General features: G+C 43.9%; 4 protein-coding genes across 4 annotated transcripts; 2 read left to right on the top strand and 2 right to left on the bottom strand.

Moving 5' to 3' along the window:
- Positions 1–718: 718 nt before the first annotated feature.
- Positions 719–2,849, bottom strand: LOC120426577 (probable methylcrotonoyl-CoA carboxylase beta chain, mitochondrial). The gene is made up of 2 exons (XM_039591362.2): positions 2,605–2,849; positions 719–2,543 (listed from the first exon to the last, which is right to left on the bottom strand). Exons 1-2 carry the CDS (start codon positions 2,740–2,742, stop codon positions 933–935), a joined length of 1,749 nt encoding a protein of 582 aa, XP_039447296.1. The 5' UTR covers positions 2,743–2,849; the 3' UTR covers positions 719–932.
- Positions 2,850–9,545: 6,696 nt separating this feature from the next.
- LOC128093411 (uncharacterized) lies at positions 9,546–11,367 on the top strand. Its single transcript, XM_052710023.1, has 3 exons — positions 9,546–9,738; positions 9,867–10,189; positions 10,252–11,367. The coding sequence occupies exons 1-3, from the start codon at positions 9,546–9,548 to the stop codon at positions 10,363–10,365; spliced, it is 630 nt and encodes a 209-aa protein (XP_052565983.1). The 3' UTR covers positions 10,366–11,367.
- A 2,807-nt stretch (positions 11,368–14,174) lies between these two features.
- On the bottom strand, positions 14,175–14,914 carry LOC120426574 (39S ribosomal protein L20, mitochondrial). Its single transcript, XM_039591359.2, has 4 exons — positions 14,736–14,914; positions 14,443–14,651; positions 14,289–14,377; positions 14,175–14,223 (listed from the first exon to the last, which is right to left on the bottom strand). Exons 1-4 carry the CDS (start codon positions 14,820–14,822, stop codon positions 14,204–14,206), a joined length of 405 nt encoding a protein of 134 aa, XP_039447293.1. The 5' UTR covers positions 14,823–14,914; the 3' UTR covers positions 14,175–14,203.
- Positions 14,915–14,988: 74 nt separating this feature from the next.
- On the top strand, positions 14,989–17,442 carry LOC120426573 (tRNA (cytosine(34)-C(5))-methyltransferase). Its single transcript, XM_039591358.2, has 3 exons — positions 14,989–15,193; positions 15,269–17,177; positions 17,238–17,442. The coding sequence occupies exons 1-3, from the start codon at positions 15,122–15,124 to the stop codon at positions 17,342–17,344; spliced, it is 2,088 nt and encodes a 695-aa protein (XP_039447292.1). The 5' UTR covers positions 14,989–15,121; the 3' UTR covers positions 17,345–17,442.
- The last annotated feature ends 2,175 nt before the right edge of the window (positions 17,443–19,617 follow it).

Genomic DNA, 19,617 nt, shown 5'->3' with positions numbered 1-19,617 from the left:
AAATTTCTAAACAAAAAAGAAATTTCACACTTCTTCAATCAAAATAAACTACTGTCAACTAGATTTTATTCCATGCTGCCTTTTCCAAAAGATGCGCCTTTGCTGAATTCCTTTGTTATGCACTTCTTTGGAAGCAGTGTGTTAGTTACCTCGGCAACTGAAGGGGCGTACCTCTACGACGTCTTCAACGTTAAACGCTTCATTTTTGAAAAGTAGAGTTTGAGTCCAACCACTGCCATCTCTGCTCTGGACATGAAACGCACCTGATGTGTTCTGCAAATTTTAGATGTATGAAAATACATTTCCACAATTTTGCCCATGACATCTAGAACAAATGATTCTAAATTTATGTTGAGCAAAATGACAGAAAAGAGTCAAAGTAACGTAATGCGATTTCGATATCTAGACTTTTTTTTATTAGGTCCTATTAACAAATGTAAACATTGAGTTTATCCCGCTTACTCCGATGGGCATTGACATATGGTGTAAAAGGGATACACTCAATGTTTACATTTGTTTATAGGACCTAATCTCTTCATCTTCTGAACATTATCACTTCTAGATACTTGCAGTTCACGTCCGCGTTAGGGAAGCGCACGTTTTCGTGAACTCACAATTTTCGCAAAGGTGATTAGTTGAACCAGCTTTCTCCAGTTTGTTTTAAAACAAAATTTGCCTGCGGTAATGTGAGATTAATGTGTAAAAAAACATCAAAGACCAAGATTTTGAAGAAAACTTTATTTCTCTCGATAACAGCAAAGTATTGTTTTGAACAAGTTCATAAATGCACTCACTGGTATGTGTGTAAACGTTGCACGTTTCGTCACTACAAAAATATAAATCTGTAAAACTTTTCAAAAAAGTATTCATCCTAACCGTAATAAATGCACTTTAGATTGGAAGACACACGCGTTTTTTTACCCGCATCCCGCTTACATTCGGAATATTCCGAACTTGGTATCCCCGATGGGTTTGTTGAGGGCCGCCTGCAGACTCAGCCCGAGGACCTTCCTCGTGTCAACCGGATCGATGATTCCGTCGTCCCACAGGCGAGCGGAGCTGTAGTACGGCGATCCTTCGGCCTCAAACTGCTCGATGATCGGCGCCTTGATCTTCTGGCCAATTTCCTCGGTCCATTGCTTGCCGGTGCGCTTGTACTGCTCCTCGGTAATCTGCGCCAGCACTCCGGCAGCTTGCGAACCTCCCATGACCGAGATGCGACTGTTTGGCCACATGTACAGGAAGCGGGGCGAGTAGGCGCGACCACACATTCCGTAATTGCCGGCACCATACGAACCGCCAATGATTAGGGTCAGCTTGGGGACGTTGGCACAGGCGACTGCCGTGACCATTTTGGCACCGTTCTTGGCGATTCCACCGGCTTCGGCGTCACGACCCACCATAAAACCGGTAATGTTCTGCAGGAAGATCAACGGAATCTTCTTCTGCGCGCACAACTCGATAAAGTGAGCTCCCTTGAGGGCACTCTCGGAAAAGAGGACACCGTTGTTGCCGACCACTCCGACCAGCTGACCGTAGAGCCGTGCGTACCCGCAGACGATGGTTTCGCCGTAGAATTTCTTAAACTCGGTAAATCGACTTCCGTCAAAGATGCGAGCGATGACCTCACGAACGTCGAACGATTTCGTCAAGTTGGCGCCCACGATGCCGTACAGTTCCTCGGCGTCGTACTTGGGTGGTTCCGGATCGGACAGGAAGCTCAACCCGGTGTGATGCATCATTGCCTTGGTTGAATAGCCGGCATTTTCGTCGTAAGCACTTGGTCGGTTCAAATTCTGTACCACCTGGCGAGCCAGGAACAAAGCATGCTCATCATCCACCGCGTAATGATCCGTGACTCCCGAGGTACGACAGTGAAGATCTGCCCCGCCAAGATCCTCCGCCGATACGACCTCCCCTGTGGCAGCCTTCACCAACGGCGGTCCCGCCAAAAAGATCGTTCCCTGCTTCTTCACGATGATGCTCTCGTCGGCCATGGCCGGCACGTACGCCCCACCAGCCGTACACGAACCCATCACGACCGCAATCTGCGGAATTCCCTGCGCCGACATGTTCGCTTGATTGTAGAAAATCCGCCCAAAATGCATCTTATCCGGGAACACATCGGCCTGCCGCGGCAGATTCGCGCCACCGGAATCGACCAAATAAATACAAGGTAGATTATTTTCCTGTGCAATCTCCTGAGCCCTCAGATGCTTTTTCACCGTAATCGGATAATAACTCCCCCCCTTGACCGTGGCATCGTTCGCCACAATCACACAATCAACGCCCTGCACCCGACCAACCCCCGTAACGATCCCCGCCGCATTGACCACGTCCTTCCCGTACATCCCATGGGCGGCCAACGTGCTCAGCTCCAAAAACGGCGAACCCGGATCCACCAACCGGTTGATCCGATCCCGCGCGAGCAACTTCCCCTTACTCGTGTGCCGCTTGATCGCTTCCGACCCACCTCCGGTCAGCACCTCCCCCGTAATCGACTTCAGCTCCCCAACCAACTCCCGCATCTGCGAGTGATTTTCCTGCAACGAAGCAACTTATTAACCAGCCTGGCAACAAGCGAGAACCTTCCTCCTCAGTTACCTTGTACTCGGCCGATTGACGATTCACCTCGGTCGTCAGCACGTTGGCTTCGGAAATGTGAACGGCACGGCGGCATGCTTGGTGCAGGGGTCGCAGCGCGGACAACCGCGACCCGAGAAGAACGGATTTCGAGAGCATTTTTATCACAACGGCGCAGATTGGGATATTATGTAAACATGCAACTGGTTGGTGATGGTGGAACGGAGCGAACGAACGAACGAATGCGGAGCACGCACTGATAAAGGCGCTGGATGACAGAAACATAAAATTTCATCGCATTTCTTATCGCGCGCGCGCGTTTGACAGCTGGAGAAAAAACATCGAAACCTTTTGGGCACGGAGGAAGAATTAGGGCGGTTTTAATTATTTGAACAATGATTTATTTTCAATTTATTTTACTGGTCAAAATTCTCCTGACTGAAAGGCTTTTAGAAAAGATGGAGTTTAGTAAAAGCTTTATAAAAGCAAAAACACGATCAAAAACCATTTCTAATCACTTTTTTTCTTTGAAATGCAAAAAAAAAATAATGACAAGATAACATTTTTTCGATGGATCAACTATGGTCCCCTTGGAACGAGCTGTCCAGAAAGACCGCGAGGTTAATTCCCCAAAATTGATTCAAAAATCAATTTTAAACTCTTTGTAGTCGTATAAAGGGTCATTGTACTCAGAAAAATAAGCATTATCGCTGTAAACAATAATATCAGCAATCTAAGCTTAGCAATCTTTGCTGAAATTCATGTTTTCATTGAAAAATCTTATAAAATGTTTGTAAGCTATTCAGAATACATTGTATAATGCTTATTTATGTATTTTCAATCAAACAAAGTCTTTTTGGGCTTTTAAAAATCTGAATGTTGCGACCACAACCACGGTTAAAAACGTAAAATTTAGAAAACATATATACAGTCGACTCTCTGGCTGTCGATCTTCTCGATATCAATAATGCTCCATGTACCGATGAATTCTTCAGTCCCTTCAAACTGCATACTTCGATTGTCTTTATTCCTCGATATTTTCTCTTGCTTGAAGGATCTTTTCCTCGACGGTCCCTTGAATTCTATTTGCTTTAAATATCTATTCCGGTTGTCAATAATTTTACTTTCTCATGGCTTGCATAGACATTTTTCTTTGAGAAACGAAGCTTTGAAGGGTGTTTGACATTTATTTGTTTTTGTTTGCTGGACGTTGCCATGATTCTTTCCTATAGCTGGTCAGCAAGAAAAAACAAATTTCAATCGAGTCTTCATTTTGCATCGTTCTGTAAACTGATGATTCTCTTCCTTGTCAGCACCGACCAGGTTAAGCAGCAGAGTGGCCACAGGTATCGCGCGTAGGAAAAAATAATAAAAACAGTTTTACTTCGAGAGCAAACGAAAAACGTGTGCGTTTATTTTGACGGAACGATCTGGAATAAAGTGTAAACAGTCCAAGAGTGTGTACATAAGTGTACACCGTTTTTTCTGAACAGATGTGTTAGTGTTTGGCGCACTGTGACGTCATTCTAACAACACTCCTCCTCGCTAAACACCTCAACAAACTTTTCTTTCACGCGCTAGTTCGAATCAACAGCAGAATGTTAAACGTTCAGCTTATACAACTTTCCGATCTTTCGGCCTCTCGCAACGACCTTTGCATCCTTCATTATGTGACACTCCTTAGCCTTAAACATAACATCGAGCCCTTTCGTCGTGATCGAATTCACAGACACAAGATTCACCTTAAGCCCTGGCACATACAACACATCATTCAACTTCACCGTAGATGAACCCTCGCTTCCATTCAGTGCGCAAAAATTAACCGACCCAGACAAAGTTGACCTCAATACCTTCCCATCAGCTAGCTTCACCTCTTGAGACTTCCGTTTACGTTGGTTCAACGAGTCGATCTGACCAGTCATGTGCACTGAGACACCGGAATCTAAGTACCAATCTCCTCCTCCGCACTCCTCCTGAATCGCCGCGAAACACAAGTTGTCCTCGTCCTTGTCGTCGACGCGAGCGGCTAGTGCTCTGCTTCTCCTGTTGTTCTTTGCGCTCTCACCACGAACCTTTTTCACCAGATCGCAGTCTCGAACCAAATGCCCATCACTTCCGCATGCGTAGCACTCTCGCTTGCTGTCGAATCTCGGTGAACTGTGCTGTCCCTTCCTTGCCAACATTGCCTTGTCATCCTCGTACGTCTTGTCCTTCCGGCGTCCATACTCCTCCAGCAGTTTGGGTTTGACAAACTTGACCGTCAACTCGTCCATCCTTCCTTGAATCGCAGACACCGTGTTCTCGTACGATTCGGGCAAGTTCGCCAGCATGAATGCCGCCTTGATGTCCTCGTCTATGTTCGCACCCGTGTTTTCCAGCTTTTCGAACAGTTCTTCCATCTCCGTGAGGTAGTCTCGCATGTCCCCGCCTTCCGACAAATCCAACTTGGCCAGTTTCTTTATCAGCGACACCTTGCCCACCGACGAGTCTTGGTTGTGCCACTTTTTCAGCACTCCCCACGCTTCCTGAGCTGTCGTTGCGTCCTTTATCAACCTCAGTTGAGAATCATCCACCAAATATCCAATCGTCTGCAACGTCAACTCGTTCTTCTCGATCCACTCGTCCGACCGTTCCTTCACCGGCGGAACCACTCCGACGACGTACTTCCACAAACCCTCGCGTGTGAGGAACTGCCTGGCCCGCTGCTTCCATGTCTCGTAGTTTTCGTATCCCAGCCGCTTGAAGTCCACCTTCCCCTTCTCCATCTTTCAGCGCTCCGGTGACTTAACCTCACTTCCTCGATTCCAGCTGCTGCTCCAAAGATCCGCTCCACCTTTCCGTCAAACCAATTCCGTTTCACCGATTTCCTTTCCTGGGCCCATAACCTGTCAGCACCGACCAGGTTAAGCAGCAGAGTGGCCACAGGTATCGCGCGTAGGAAAAAATAATAAAAACAGTTTTACTTCGAGAGCAAACGAAAAACGTGTGCGTTTATTTTGACGGAACGATCTGGAATAAAGTGTAAACAGTCCAAGAGTGTGTACATAAGTGTACACCGTTTTTTCTGAACAGATGTGTTAGTGTTTGGCGCACTGTGACGTCATTCTAACAACATTCCTCGACGGTCCCTTGGATATTGACAACCAGAGAGTCGACTGTATTTCTAGATTTTTCGTCGACTATAGTCCTATAAGATATCGTGTTTCATATGTTTATAGAACCTATTCAAAATTAACTCTAGATTTTCAAAAATTCATTGATATTTTTCAAACTTTTGTCAGAAGCAGAACTGTTGATTTATAAAGCATTTTTTGAAACTTTTTGCCTAAACATGTTGAAAATGAGGCGGATTCAACCAGAGCCGAGGGTTAAAAACTTTCAATTATTACACTCAACCCCCGGTGGTTGGTCACTTCTTCGCTTGACACTTTTTTAGTTTGTACCCCGTTGGTTGGTCAAAGTCAAAATAAAAAGTGACGAACTGTCACTTTGTACACGGCGCTCACGCACACTATTAAAACAAACGTGAACTCCGTGTAAAAGGGGTGTCAAACAAAAAAGTGACCCCGTTCGTTTGACAACAGTCGATGTCAACCCATCGGGGTTTGAGTGTACCCGTAACTAGGGCTAGTGATTTTTCACAAAAAAATCACATTTTTTAAGTTAATTTTTTCCTTTTTTTTAAGGATACTGTTTAATACAGTGTTTCAAAGTTCCAGCGAAATATATTATGGATTTAACATACTAGGGATATGCACATTTCTAGAGTTTTTTTAAAGGTCCCATAAGGCTTTCTAGTCAGAAATTTACCAACACATTCAAAGTATGTTTACATGACAGCTGGACGTTTGTTTGCATCAGGTTTCCTATCTCTTTCTAGCAAAAGTTTTTTTGTCAGGCGACTTCTAGCTAGTTTTTTTGACTGACTGCCCGATATGTCAGCCAACATACTTCGCAGGGCTGTGACAGCTACAGCTCGATCCCCAGATCGAAAGTCCGTAAACCCACGATGTTTTGTAGGGCAACGATGTTTTTCGATCAGTTCGATGAACTGGTATGCAGTCCGTGAGAGAGAAAGAGAAAGAATGATTTTGTTTTTGATCGAAACTTCGGTGGTCATTCTGTCTCTTTTTTTCGTGGTTGCGAATTTTCGGGTGGAACTGTCAAACGAGTTTTTTTGGTTAGCAAACACGTTTTTTTGCATTTTCTGGTAAGTTTGGCAAAGGAATGTTTCAATTCCAATCGAAAAATCAATGTTTTCTGTGTCCGTTTCAGTATTCCGGAGAAAACGGTAGGAAAAGACCGGAACTGACCCAGGATCCGATCGCCTACCAGAGGCCACCGACTGCAGGACGAAGTACGGATTTCTCCTGGTGCTTTCGGATCAAGAACTATGTCAAAGTCACGGCCGGAACCGGGGGCGGAATCTGACGATTCGAACCTGATCTAAGCGTTCTAAGTAGTTTAAGCCAGTTTCAATTTAACAATTTAATTTTAATGTAAGTGCATTATTTTTCTCGTTTCAGTGCAGCAGGGACTCCGAGCAAGATACCGACTTTGACATAAACACCACGGTTCCAGCCGGGTGCACACCAACGACGGCATGACCAGAGATTGAGGTGACAGGGAACCGTAATTGCGGAATTGAGGCACGAAGCAGCGAAGAAAGTTTACTTGGTGCTGCCATTTCCTGAAGTAGCTTTTCTATGGCTTCCGGAGCAACAGGATGCTGGTTCCGGAGGAACTGGACACAGGAGACGTGACTCAGCTGTTGGGACAGCGTTGACATCGAGAGCAGCTTGAATCGACAAATGTTGTTATGATCGAAGGTGGCGGCAGGACGCCCTACCAGAACAGTTTACCGGTGTAGAGAAGCGTCCAGGTGACTAATGGCCGTGGCCGGTCTAGCAGACTGACAACCTATCAGCGTTGACCAGCGGTAAATGATAAATTATTGATCTTTTATGATATGATCACATTTGCCTATTTTTGCTAACCTTTTCTTTCACAGAATTGTCCAGTTTCGGAATTCCTGTTCATGCATTCCGGCTTGTGTGGGATGGATTTGGCCTAGTACAACCCGCTCGATACTTCGTTCCTGATCGCCTGGACCACCTGGGAGGTGACCGAAAGGCAGCCGGAGGCAGAACTCAGTGCTACAAGAAAAAAAGGTAAAAATGTCTCTTGAAGTCTTCCACCCAAGCTAACCTTCCCCTCTTCCTGGCAGAATAAAACAAAAGTCGGCTCTTAATTAGTGTTCGGTCCCTTGATCCGGCCAATCCGCTGAACACGAAAGCGCAGAAACTTTTGGTGCAGCCAGATCAACACCGCAAGCAAATAGGAATAAAACGACTGTCTCCATTCTACTACGTAGATCGAACGACCAGGGATGGGACGTCAAAAGTGACCGCAAAAAAAGTCCCGCTCGAAACTGACCCCACGAGTAGTTCAAAAAATGATCAGGAAGTTGATCTCAACTCGGAACCGTCGTTCGGAAAATGTTGAGGCTGCCCAGCTTTGAGGTTCCGGCGAGGATCGCCAAACGTCGTATAGAATAGTCAAGGATGATAAGAAGACACGAGCAATGCTGAGCCGTAGGCGTTCCGGAAGCCAACCTGGACATCCACAAAAAGCGCAATCGCTCCAGTTTGAACTCGCCGCAAGGCAAGGCGGCGGAGGCCAATACGAGCCAGTAGCAGACCTGCAAGTCTGTGTTCTGAAGCGCACAAAACCTGTAACAGTGCGTAACCTGTCGACCTTGCCCGCGCGCCGATGTAAAGTGGACGCACTTCCGGAACAGTTCACCGGGGTCAAAAAGCGTCCGGTTGACTGATGGCTGTGACCGGTCCAGCGGGCAGAGAAGTCACCAGTCTTGGCCAGCGGTAAATAATAAATTGAATGATCTTTGATAACACGATCACATTGCTTAATTTTCTCTACCATTTTATTTAACAGTTTTTTTCCGTTGTGGCCCGGTTTAATCTGGAAATGGTTCGCTGGATGATCTTGTACATGTCCTGAAGTTGTCGATCAACTAGAATCTGCCGGCTGCGAAATGTTCCAGTGTGGCCAACCTGTAGAAAACGATAAAGTTTCGTTTGGAGCGGTCAGTTGAACGCAAAAAGTTATTCCGCAAAAGTGACCGGTACCTTCGACGCTTAAGAAATGGTCACTGGGACCAAGACCGAGAACGATGATTGGATTGGACGGCGGAACAACAACGAACCGGGCACTGATGTGCGATTGGCTCGTAGGTGGCACAGCGTAGGACCAGTCGATAGCAGAGGAATCGGTATGGTCCACGATAGTGGCGAGATGGACACAAGCAATGCGTCGGCCACAAGGAGACCGGAAGCTGATCCGGCTAGCGTGAACATGCGCAAGATGAACGATCCATGCGGCCGACTCTAGTAGCGTCCCATGATGTCAGCGAATCCGTTGAGATGACTCCAAACACCAAAAAAGCAGGTAGCGGCCAATATGAGCTAGCAGTAGCCAAGCGAGTCAGTGTTCGGTATAAACGGTCCTAACAAGAACCAAGCGGTCCAAGGCCCTCAACAGCAGCAAGCTCCGTTACCGCCCCAGTCCCGTGCGCTGATGTCACAGTCCATGTATTGTGGCAGCTGAGACGCAGGTGGAAGTTCCGGATCGCCACCGCTTCCGAGTTTCGTTTCGGCGGCAGCACGGTGGCACCAAACTATTCGCCGGTTGGCTACCCGGCTGCAGCGAAACCAGCACCGGGATCACGACGACCATCGGCGGAACTCTTCGTCGGCACGGCTCTCGATGCATTCAGGCATTCCGACGCCTGAACAAGCAAATCCCAGCATAGCCACCATGGAACCAGTTACCGGTGCTGATCAAGAACGTCCGCAGTAGCTTGTCCAACTCGAAAAGAAGCTGCGCATGCTGCAGCCGTACTCCAGCCTCCGGTTGTTCCTTACGTTGAAAATCAACCGGCGATGGATCGACCAGGCCATCGAAACGGTGCCTTGCAAAGTACTTCCGTTTCGCCCAAAGCGGCACCGGTCGCCTCCCGGCGCATGGCACCTTCTACGATAGTCGAGGATCTGATAAGGACAGAAGCGATGCGTAGTAAAGGAGTGCCGGGAGCCGATCTGTCCGATATCTACAATCTAAACCGCGGCGAAGAAGGTTGTCAGTCGTTCGCTGGCCAAAACCATGGAGGACGTGCGCAAGAACATGATTGTCGTCGAAGAATCTGAACGGTATGAAGCACGAATAGTTTAAATCTGGATCGACCCCTAATCGTTATCCGCGAGAACGATGCAAACCCGTCATCATCCTCAAGACGGAAAATCCGGAACCATCCAGAACCATAACTGGTCCCGACAAATCAGTCGAGACAATCGTGCTAAAAGATGCTCCGGAGACCCGACCAGCCACAACCTCCACCTTGAACGCCTGCAAGCCCACAAAGATTACTCCAACCACAGAAGAACCACCCGGCTTCAGGAAGAACCATCCTCACCACCTGCAACGCACAATTCCATGCCGCTCAACGCACCTGCCTCCGTTCCAGATACTCCTCGATGTACAACTCGGTGGCTCGGAGAAGGAGAAGAACCACCATGGCATGGAAAAGGTACTTAGAAGGAAAATAAATCCTCCTCAAAATTGTTTTTTTTTTCATTCCACTCTTTCCAGAACCGAACCGGACTCCCAACTCAGACGCCACGATACTGGTCTGAAACGTTGCCGCCCGTCCTCACCGGGACCACCTCGTATAGGCGCAGGAGCAGTCTGCGGAATCGGTGTTAATGAAGGAAAGAAAGCATCAGTTCAAGGAGGACGAACACGACGGAACACTCGAGCGTTCACTGGCAGGATCTACTGCGATAAGGTGGACGAAAACTCAATTTCTGCAACGATCTCGAGCTGGTCTGCACCCAATCCGAACCGCCAACGCCAGCGCCACAAATCTAGCAGCAACAGCTTTTGCAGTGCTCCAAGCCCGGCGGCAACCAGTTCTTCGTCAGCAAAAATTCACCCAACAACAGCAACAACCCGGATCAGGAGGCGGAAACGGCGTCAACCTCGGCCAAGAAGACTAACAAGAAGCGGAATCACGCGGAAACGCCGTCCGCAACCGGCACGCGGCCATGGCATTGCAAGCGCTCTCGGATCGACGCCGCCCGAAACCTGCTCGAACAACGACTGCGGCTCAACAAGTTCCTTCCGAAACGACGGGATGGAAACCGCAAGTACGCGTTTTGGTTCAGAGCAAATAGAACTTTTGCACGATCCTTGAAATCCACTCCCCCGCAAGCGCATCCTGGAACCGCCACACCGAATGACCACGTTCCTGCAGCGCCATCAAGTTCTCTCGGAACGACCGCTACGCGTTCTCTTTCTGGTCCAGATCAACCGGAACCTGCCCCGCTGTACCCTCGAAGACCGTCCTACCGGATAAATTGTGCCTAAACGAAGCAACTACTGCATGTAACTTCAAAAAAATAAACAAATTTAAACTTGAAAATATCTGTTTTAATCAAAACAAATCTAATGACAGATGACAGAAAAAGAAGAAGAAGAACACAAAAAAGAGGTTGATGCGCGTCTGATTTTTCACCTCTACGTCGTTCTTACATCGCCCCCGCACGTAGGCCTCTTGCGATGTTCGAACAACCTTGACAGGTTGACGTTTCGGGTGCAAAATACCTTGATTCGGGTCTGATGCGTGTCTCAAAATCAGACCCGCATCGGCCCCTGTAGGTCTGATCGTCGCTCTGACGGTCAGACCCGATCGGGACCGTATTTCTTACTGGGGTTATACAGTAGTTGTTCGGTAACTGGGCGTTATTTAACTGGGCTGCTTTTTAACTGGGCGCTCGATAACTGGGCTGTAGCCCAGTTAAAAAGCAGACAAACGTCAAAAAACCAAAACAAACCGAAATGAACGAGGGGTTAATGGATGCCAAAAGCCTTTTCAACAAATAAAAAAAACTTTTTTCAAACATGTATTACATTTCAAGTCACAATTAAAGAAATATGAAAAGTAAGCATTGTAAATAAATTTGAGTAACTTAAATTTTTATATTTAATCAGGAAAATATTATGCATCGGTGGTCCCCTCGTTATGTTTCGTTCAGACCAGTTAGCGAGCAGCATTCGGTGACTGGGCTACGTTCTCACCCCAGTTACCGAACAACTACTGTACCAGGAGCACGTGATAAACAGCTGGTTTTTAAGGCGATTTGTCTACTCGATTTGCCTATGTCTGCGTAAAAATAGTGTAAACAAAATCAGCTGCTTGGAATTCAGCCAATCACAATCGATCAAAACCAAAACAATACTTTGCCGAGCTTCCGTGGCCGTGAGGTTACGGGTTTCGCCTTGTAAGCGGAAGGTGATGGGTTCGATTCCTGTCTGGCTCGGCAAAGTCAGATCCCTTCAAAGAGTAAATCTGCTCACTGGGAATACTGACCGGTAGGGGATGGGTTTCGACTAACGGCGTGCTGGATTTCCGATCCAGAGGTCGTGAGTTCGATTCTCGTACCGGGATGATGAAGTTAACTTAACTTAACTTAAATACAAATACTAACACAGAATCATGGTGTGCGTGAGAGAAACCGTAGAGATCTCTATAAAACATATCGACGCCAACATTTCAAAAAGCATCATGTACAAACCACGCGTTTTGAGAAAAACGCATTTGAATGTTGAGCATCCATTTTCAGTTCCCATTTTAATATAAAAGCAAAATAAGATGTTCTAATGATAACAAACGATGAAAAACGTTGCTTTTATTGATACTTGATGATCCAAATTCAATATAACATTATTTCCGTAATTTTATTTGAGAAAAACAAACATAACTTCTTTTGAAATCACCAACGTCTATATCACCCTGCTGTCATTGAGGGGGACGCTTTGTTATGATTCGTTTTTCTTCGCCGAATGTACATGGCGCTTTGTTCATGTTGTTTTTTTTTCGTCACGAAGTTCATGTAGTCTTTTGTTTGACAGGTTGACAGGGTTATATAAACAGGGACTGCTGATGGCAGAGATTTTGTTTATGTTACTTTATTTAAAATCATGATTAAACAGACTTTACTGAAGTAACTTTTGCTCATTTTTGGTGGAGAGGTAGCTTATTAGGAGTACTTTCAGAATATACAATAACCCAGAAAGTGTCAAAATGTACATGATGCCTTTTGAAATGTTACCGTCGAATTGTCAATTTATATTTAGCATTAAAATGAAAAAAAGTGATCAGAAAGGGTTTTTAATTGTGTTTTTTTTAGTTATTACCATTGTGCACAAATTACATAAGGCTTCAAGAAAATATAAAGAGTTTCAATATCTGAAAAGGTCCAATAAACATCGGAAAATCCGTAGGTTATGCGGCCATTAACAAAAAATAGGCTTTCACCCCTTCCCGCCTACAGTAAAATCAAGATGTTTTTACGTTTTGGCTTATCACTTAATTTACCAAAATAAATTAAATTTTAAAGGCTGACAAAAACCCTTCTTCATTTACTTTTGCATATTGAATTACTAAATAACTATTTTACTATCCCGGTTATTATTATTTTTCTGGTGTTTGGAACCAGACACAAAAAAAAAAATATTTTCGTTTATTGGACCTGTAAAAAAAACCTCCACAAATATTTTAATTTGTTTGATTTTTGAGTTAAAATTGCGTTTAAATTTATGTTTCAATATTACGACACAAATTTAAACATATATTTTTTTATTAATTTAAACAAAAAATCATAATTTTATTTTTGAGAAATCTGATTTTTTTTATTTTATAAATTTTCAATTCTACTCCAAGCGAAACTTATTTGACGTGGAGATTTTCCCTGGTTCTGTAGAAAAAGTCGAGCATCAACAACTCCCGCTATCAATTTCTGGGCAACTTTAATTTGGATAAGCATCGCATAATCATGATGAAATCTTGAGTTTTTTTTTTTTTTTTTGAAAGGTCCAATAAACCAAATTTTCAGTTTTTGCTTTTTGGGTGTTTTTTAATACCCCTGACTCAAGGCGGTTTCAAAAACACCCAAAAAGCAAAAACTGGAAATTTGGTTTATTGGACCTTTTCAAAAAAAAACTCCAGAAATACAGTATGCAATCCGCTAAAATTACCAAGCGAAGCGAAAAGAATTTCATAAATTTTTAATTTATTATTTCAAGAATTCATACATTAAATGAGTTGTATCGACCAAATAAAATTACAGACACAATTTTGAGGTTTAATGCTGCCATAATGGAGCGTTCTTTTATTACGTAACCCAAAAAAATCGGATTTTTAGACCTCTCCCCCCCCTCGTAACAAAATTTCCATACAAATTTTAAAAATTTTGTGTGGAGCGTAACACGGCCTTCGACCTAGGGAGACTGGTCTAAGTTTGCTTTATCGATCTGGCAACGTATGTTTTGAGCTTGGCAACACTGGTAAGTTTTGCTGGGCGTAAAAGCAAAGGCTCGTTTGGATACGTCAAACTCGTGTCTGTTTAGTACGTCAAGTTCACTTCGACCAGTCTCCCTATTTAGGATCTCTACTCCGACCCTCTCCGATATAAGACAAGGCTGTGATTTCAAATTAGATGTAGTCAAAAGTATCTTATTTACACTACCATTGTTTTATTGCTTACTTTTTCGTTGACGACCCTGCAAAATGTTAGACGAATCAAATTAATTTTCTTTATTCGGACACGGTCCCATCACAATCTTACCCTGGTCTTCCTCTGGAAACTGCTCACTGATCCGTGCCAACGCCTCGAACGTTCTCGGTTCCCAAATGGCCAAATCCGCTAGTACTTTCCTGTAAGAAAAAGAAAAAAAAACAATTTTAATTTTAAACAATCACTCTTACAAGATATAACTCACTTGTTCAACAACACATCATTCCGGTACAACCCGTCCTGAAACGCCGGATACTGCAGCCCATGCTGCTCACAGCCCGCATTTATCCGCTGCGTCCACAGCTCACGCATATCCAGCTTCTTCAAAGCTCGCCCCTTCGTGGCGTACGCCAACGCCCGGTGCACGCTGCGAATCGTAATCCCGTAGCAGTTCCGGGGCCGTCCCATGTAGTGCTGAAATTTTGACCATCAAATTGAATGCGTTTGCCTCAGTGTGCCCGTGTTTTGATGTCGAGTCGGAACTTTAAAGTAACCTACCGCGGCCAGTTTGAAGATTTTGCGCTTTCGCCAGAACTCGTCCGGACCGCGCGCACGCACGAAATTCACGACCGATGTGAACACCATAATTTAAATGCTAATTAAACGCGATTTAATCGGATTATTTCACGACCGCCGCAAATGTGCTTCGATTTGCACTTAGTGAAAACAACAAAGTTTCGTTATGTCATCGAGAAGTTCACCACCGCGACAAAGAGGAACGAGGTTTATGAAGGGTGAGGTGAATTTTGAGTGACAGTTCGCTGCAAGCAGCGAAGAAGCCGCATTTTCTGCGCTGAAGTTGGTCGAGTGCGACGGAATTTTCGTGTTTCTGGAATTTCTAGAAGACTTATTGGCGAAACAGGAAGTGGAACGGACCGTTGAAAATGGGAAAGAAGCGGCAGTTCACGAACAAGCAGAATCCGTTCGCCAAGAAGAAGCGGGACCTGAAGGAGAGGGTGAGTGTTGGAAGATTGAGGTTATGTTTTTTTTCTGGGAGGTAAACAAACGGCGATGTTTTCTCTTTTGGGCAGGGTCAAACGGAATCGGTCCGGAGGGAAAAGCCGTACGAGGACATTGTGCGCAAGAATGAAAGCTTCGAGGCGTACTACAAGCATCTGAACGTTTGCAAGCCGGAGGAATGGGACGAGTTTATGGGCAAGATGCAGAGCAATCTGCCGGTCACGTTCCGGATAACCGGCTCGAAGAGTCAGGCGCACACGCTGCTGAAGATCATCAAGGACCAGTTCTTCACGGAGTATCGGCGGGCGGTGGCCGAGTTTAGGGAGAGCGGGGAGGGCGTCGTGCCGGAGCCAAAGTGCCTGACGTGGTATCCGAACGAGTTTGCCTGGCAGCTGGAGTTGTCCCGGAAGGACATCCGGAGGTCGGAGCCGCTTTACAAGCTGCACAATTTTTTGATTGCTGAAACGGGGTCGGGCAACATTAGTCGTCAGGAGGCTGTGTCGATGATTCCGCCGTTGGTGCTCTCGGTTGAGCCGCATCACAAAGTTCTGGACATGTGCGCGGCACCGGGTTCCAAGACGGCCCAACTGATTGAGGCGTTGCATGCCGGGGGTGATGCGTTGCCGACGGGCTTCGTGATGGCCAACGACATCGACAATAACCGGTGCTACATGCTGGTCCACCAGGCGAAACGCCTTGCTTCCGCTTCCTGTTTGGTGGTCAACGCCGATAGTTCGGTATTTCCGTCGTTGAAGGTCAAGAACGAATCAGGGGAGTTGGTTCCCCTCAAATATGATCGCATTCTGTGCGACGTTCCGTGCTCCGGAGACGGCACCCTGCGCAAGAACCCGGACATCTGGACCAAGTGGAACATGGGCCACGCGTGCAACCTGCACGGACTTCAGTACAGAATCGTCAAACGTGGCGCGGAACTGCTCGAAGTGGGCGGCAAACTGGTCTACTCGACCTGCTCGCTGAACCCGATCGAAAACGAGGCCGTGCTGCATCACCTGCTGGCGGAGACCGGCGACGCGATGGAAATCGTCGACGCGAGTCACCTCGTTCCGACGCTCAAGCACAGCCCCGGCATGACCTACTGGGAACCGGCCACCAAGGACATGAAATTCTACAAGAGCTTCGCCGAAGTCCCGGAAAACTACCGCACCGTCATCCGACCGCTCATGTTCCCTCCAGCCCCCGAGGACGTGGCCAAGTTCAACCTCGACCGCTGCATCCGTGTCCTCCCCCACCAGCAAAACACCGGCGGATTCTTCATCGCCCTGCTCGAGAAGAAAAAGAAGCTCCCCTCGGAAGTAGAACCATCAGAAAACGCCGCCGACGAAGTCAAAACCTGCGAAGCGGAACCACCCCAAAAGAAGCAGAAACGCTACCACCGAGGCTTCAAAGAGGACCCGTTTGTCTTCTTCGACGGCAAGGAAGACATCTTCGACTCAATCAAAAGCTTCTACCAACTCAACGACACGTTCAACCCGCTCAACCTCCTGACCCGGTGCCGCGAGGGCAAAAAGAAAAACATTTATTTCAGCGCGGAAATCCTCCGGAACATCGTCACCACCAACGAGAACAAGATCAAGTTCATCAACCTGGGCGTCAAAGCGTTCGCCCGCTGCGACAACCGCAACATGGTCTGTGACTTCCGGCTCGCCCAGGAGGGACTCGAGAGCGTCAACGGGTTCATCGGGGTGGGGCGGAGGGCGCGCATCGTCAAGGACGACCTGATCAAGCTGCTGTCCAACAACGATCCGACCAGGCCGCCGGAGATTGAGGGGCTGAGCGAGGACACGCAGACGAACGTGACGGTGCTGGAACCGGGCAGTTGCGTGCTGGAGTATCGTGGCGAGGATGGGCTCGAGATGGACCTGGTTGGTTGGAGGGGGACAAAGTCGCTGCGGGCGTACGTCGACCAGCACGATACGGTGCACATGTTGAGGCTGTTGGGGGCGGATGTTTCGAAATATGGTACGATATTAACCTTAAAAAATCTTTTGAATCGATTTAACAATTCTAAAATGATTGCAGAGAAAAACAAATTCGAGGACAACCGGGCCGCCGAAGCGGAAGCGGAAGCTGAGGCCGAGGCCGAAGGGCAAGAGGAGGTAAAGGTCGAAGTCGAGGAAGCGGCTTAGGTGATCATTTCACCTATCAACTTTTCTTTTATAAGGATACATCCACAAACTTTGTTAGACTTAACGAAGAGTACGAAATATAATCGGTTGAATTAAAATGCGTTATTTTGTTATTATTTTCATAGAAAAATCACATAAAAAACATTTCAGAACCAAACACTTAATTCGATAACTTTGATTGTTTTAATAATAAATACCCCTATCGATTTTGTAGATAATTTTGAAATGAGTCAAGCTTCTCGAGTGTAAATCGGTAGATCGAGACTTTTTGGTCGTGGTCGATCAGTCTACCATCGAAAAATGAGGCCGATGCAAATATTTAAAAAAGTTTTTGTTCCTCGGCCCTGGCCGTGTTCAAGGGGGGGGGGGGGGGAGGGGGCAAATAAATAAAAAAAAAATACAAAAAATGAAATAACATGCCATAATCTCAACATTAGAATGAAAAAAGTGTTTTAACATACATTTTACACTAGATTAGTTGTTTTTCAATCATTAGTTTTCAAAAAATCTAAGATCTGAAAAATTTTATCGAAAAAAAAGATTTTGCATCGAAAATTTTCAAAAAATCTTAAGATTTTTTAATAAACCCAAACATGCTAAAAATGCTTTTAAACGCAGGAGAATGTATTTTAATTTGATTTCAGCTGGTTGCACTTGAATTTTCATTGAAATTTTGAAGTTTATTGTAAAAATATTTTTTTTGCCCCCCGATTTTTCGGGCCAATTTTGAAGGGGGGGGGTGACAAAAACTTTTAAAAATATTTGTACCAGCCTTACGACAATTGCGTAAAAAAAATCAAAGATGACGCAATTTCCAAAAAATGATAGATTTGTGGTTTAACTCGATTATTCTTGAAAAAAAAAATCACTTTGGATCATCAAATCACAAAAAAACATTTTTTTCCGTTTTTTAATTTAGATTGTTGTGCCTAGTAAACTTAAATAAATAATTTAGAATAAAAAAAAAATAAATTAAAAAAATTTCAATATTGTTTTTTTTTATATTTTAGAGTTTAGTTTTGGAAATAATTTCAAATTGACTATAACTTCACAAAAATTTTAATTCTTGGATTTCTGGAATTTGAAACGTTTTTTTCTGAATATAAATTCGAAAACATGGAACATCAAATTTGAGTTCTGTAATCCTATTTTGTGAATTTTGAACGGAGAAATGCGTCTCTCAATATTTCACCACTACTATTTACCGCCATCCTAATCTAGATTTTTGAAATTTAAGCAGTTGTAGATATTTTTCAAAGTTAACACAACTCGCCTCCCCTTTCTTCTAGAATAGGTATAAACCTAGCATGTTTGCAATCGAAAAAAAAATTTATTCAAAAATATTGCAATGGCCCTGACAATTAAAAAAAAAACAAAATTTTTAAAGTTTTTGATATTTTCTAAAATAAAAAAAATAAGAATTAAAAAAAAATAATTTAAGTTCTTGAATAGCATCGATTTTTTTTAAATAAATTTTATTTTTTTAAGTTTGATTTTTTGTAAACCCTGATTTGTATTTTATTTTCAATTTTAACTTAAATTTTCTAAATAAAAAAATATGTATTATTTTCATTTCCAAACATACAAAAATTATAAAAAACCTAAACTTTCGTAATTTTATAAAAATAAAATATAAAAAAAAACAGAAATTGTTAGTAATAATATTTTTTTAATTGAAAAAAAAAAATATACGGGAACCTACATTTATTTTGTAAATTTGTGCACATAATTTAAATTTCTTAGTTTTTAGATTTTCAAGTTTTTAAAAATTTGTTTTTTTTTTTAATTTTATAAAAAGAATAAAAAAATAGTTCTGAATTATTAAATTTTGGGTTTTTGGGATGCTTTAATTTTTTTTCAGGAGCTAGATTCGAACATATTTTTGAGTTTATGAATTTTGAAACTTTATTTTTGGATATATTTTTTTTTCAAAAAATTTCAAAACTGTATTTTTTTAATTTCTAAAAATCTTTTTAAAAATGAAGAATTTTAAAAACATTAAGCAATTAAAAATTTAAATTTTTCGATTTTTGAATTAATACTACTACTACTTAAATTTTCGAAATTTTATACATATTGTTTTATTTCTTAACGTCTAATTCCGCATATCAAAAGCTTTTAACAATTAAAAAATTTAATTTCTCGATTTTTGAATTTGTAACTTTTTTAAACTTTCAACATGACTTTTCGAAATCAAAAAAAATAATAATATTTTTTTTCAAATTTCTAAACATTAAAATATAAATAAAATCTTAAACATAATGGTTTTATAA

Source organism: Culex pipiens, chromosome 3 (assembly GCF_016801865.2).
Source record: "Culex pipiens pallens isolate TS chromosome 3, TS_CPP_V2, whole genome shotgun sequence".
In the NCBI taxonomy this organism is placed as follows: Eukaryota; Metazoa; Arthropoda; class Insecta; order Diptera; family Culicidae; genus Culex; species Culex pipiens.
Note: the sequence above shows the minus strand (reverse complement) of the source record. Positions and strands in the feature narration are given on the sequence as shown.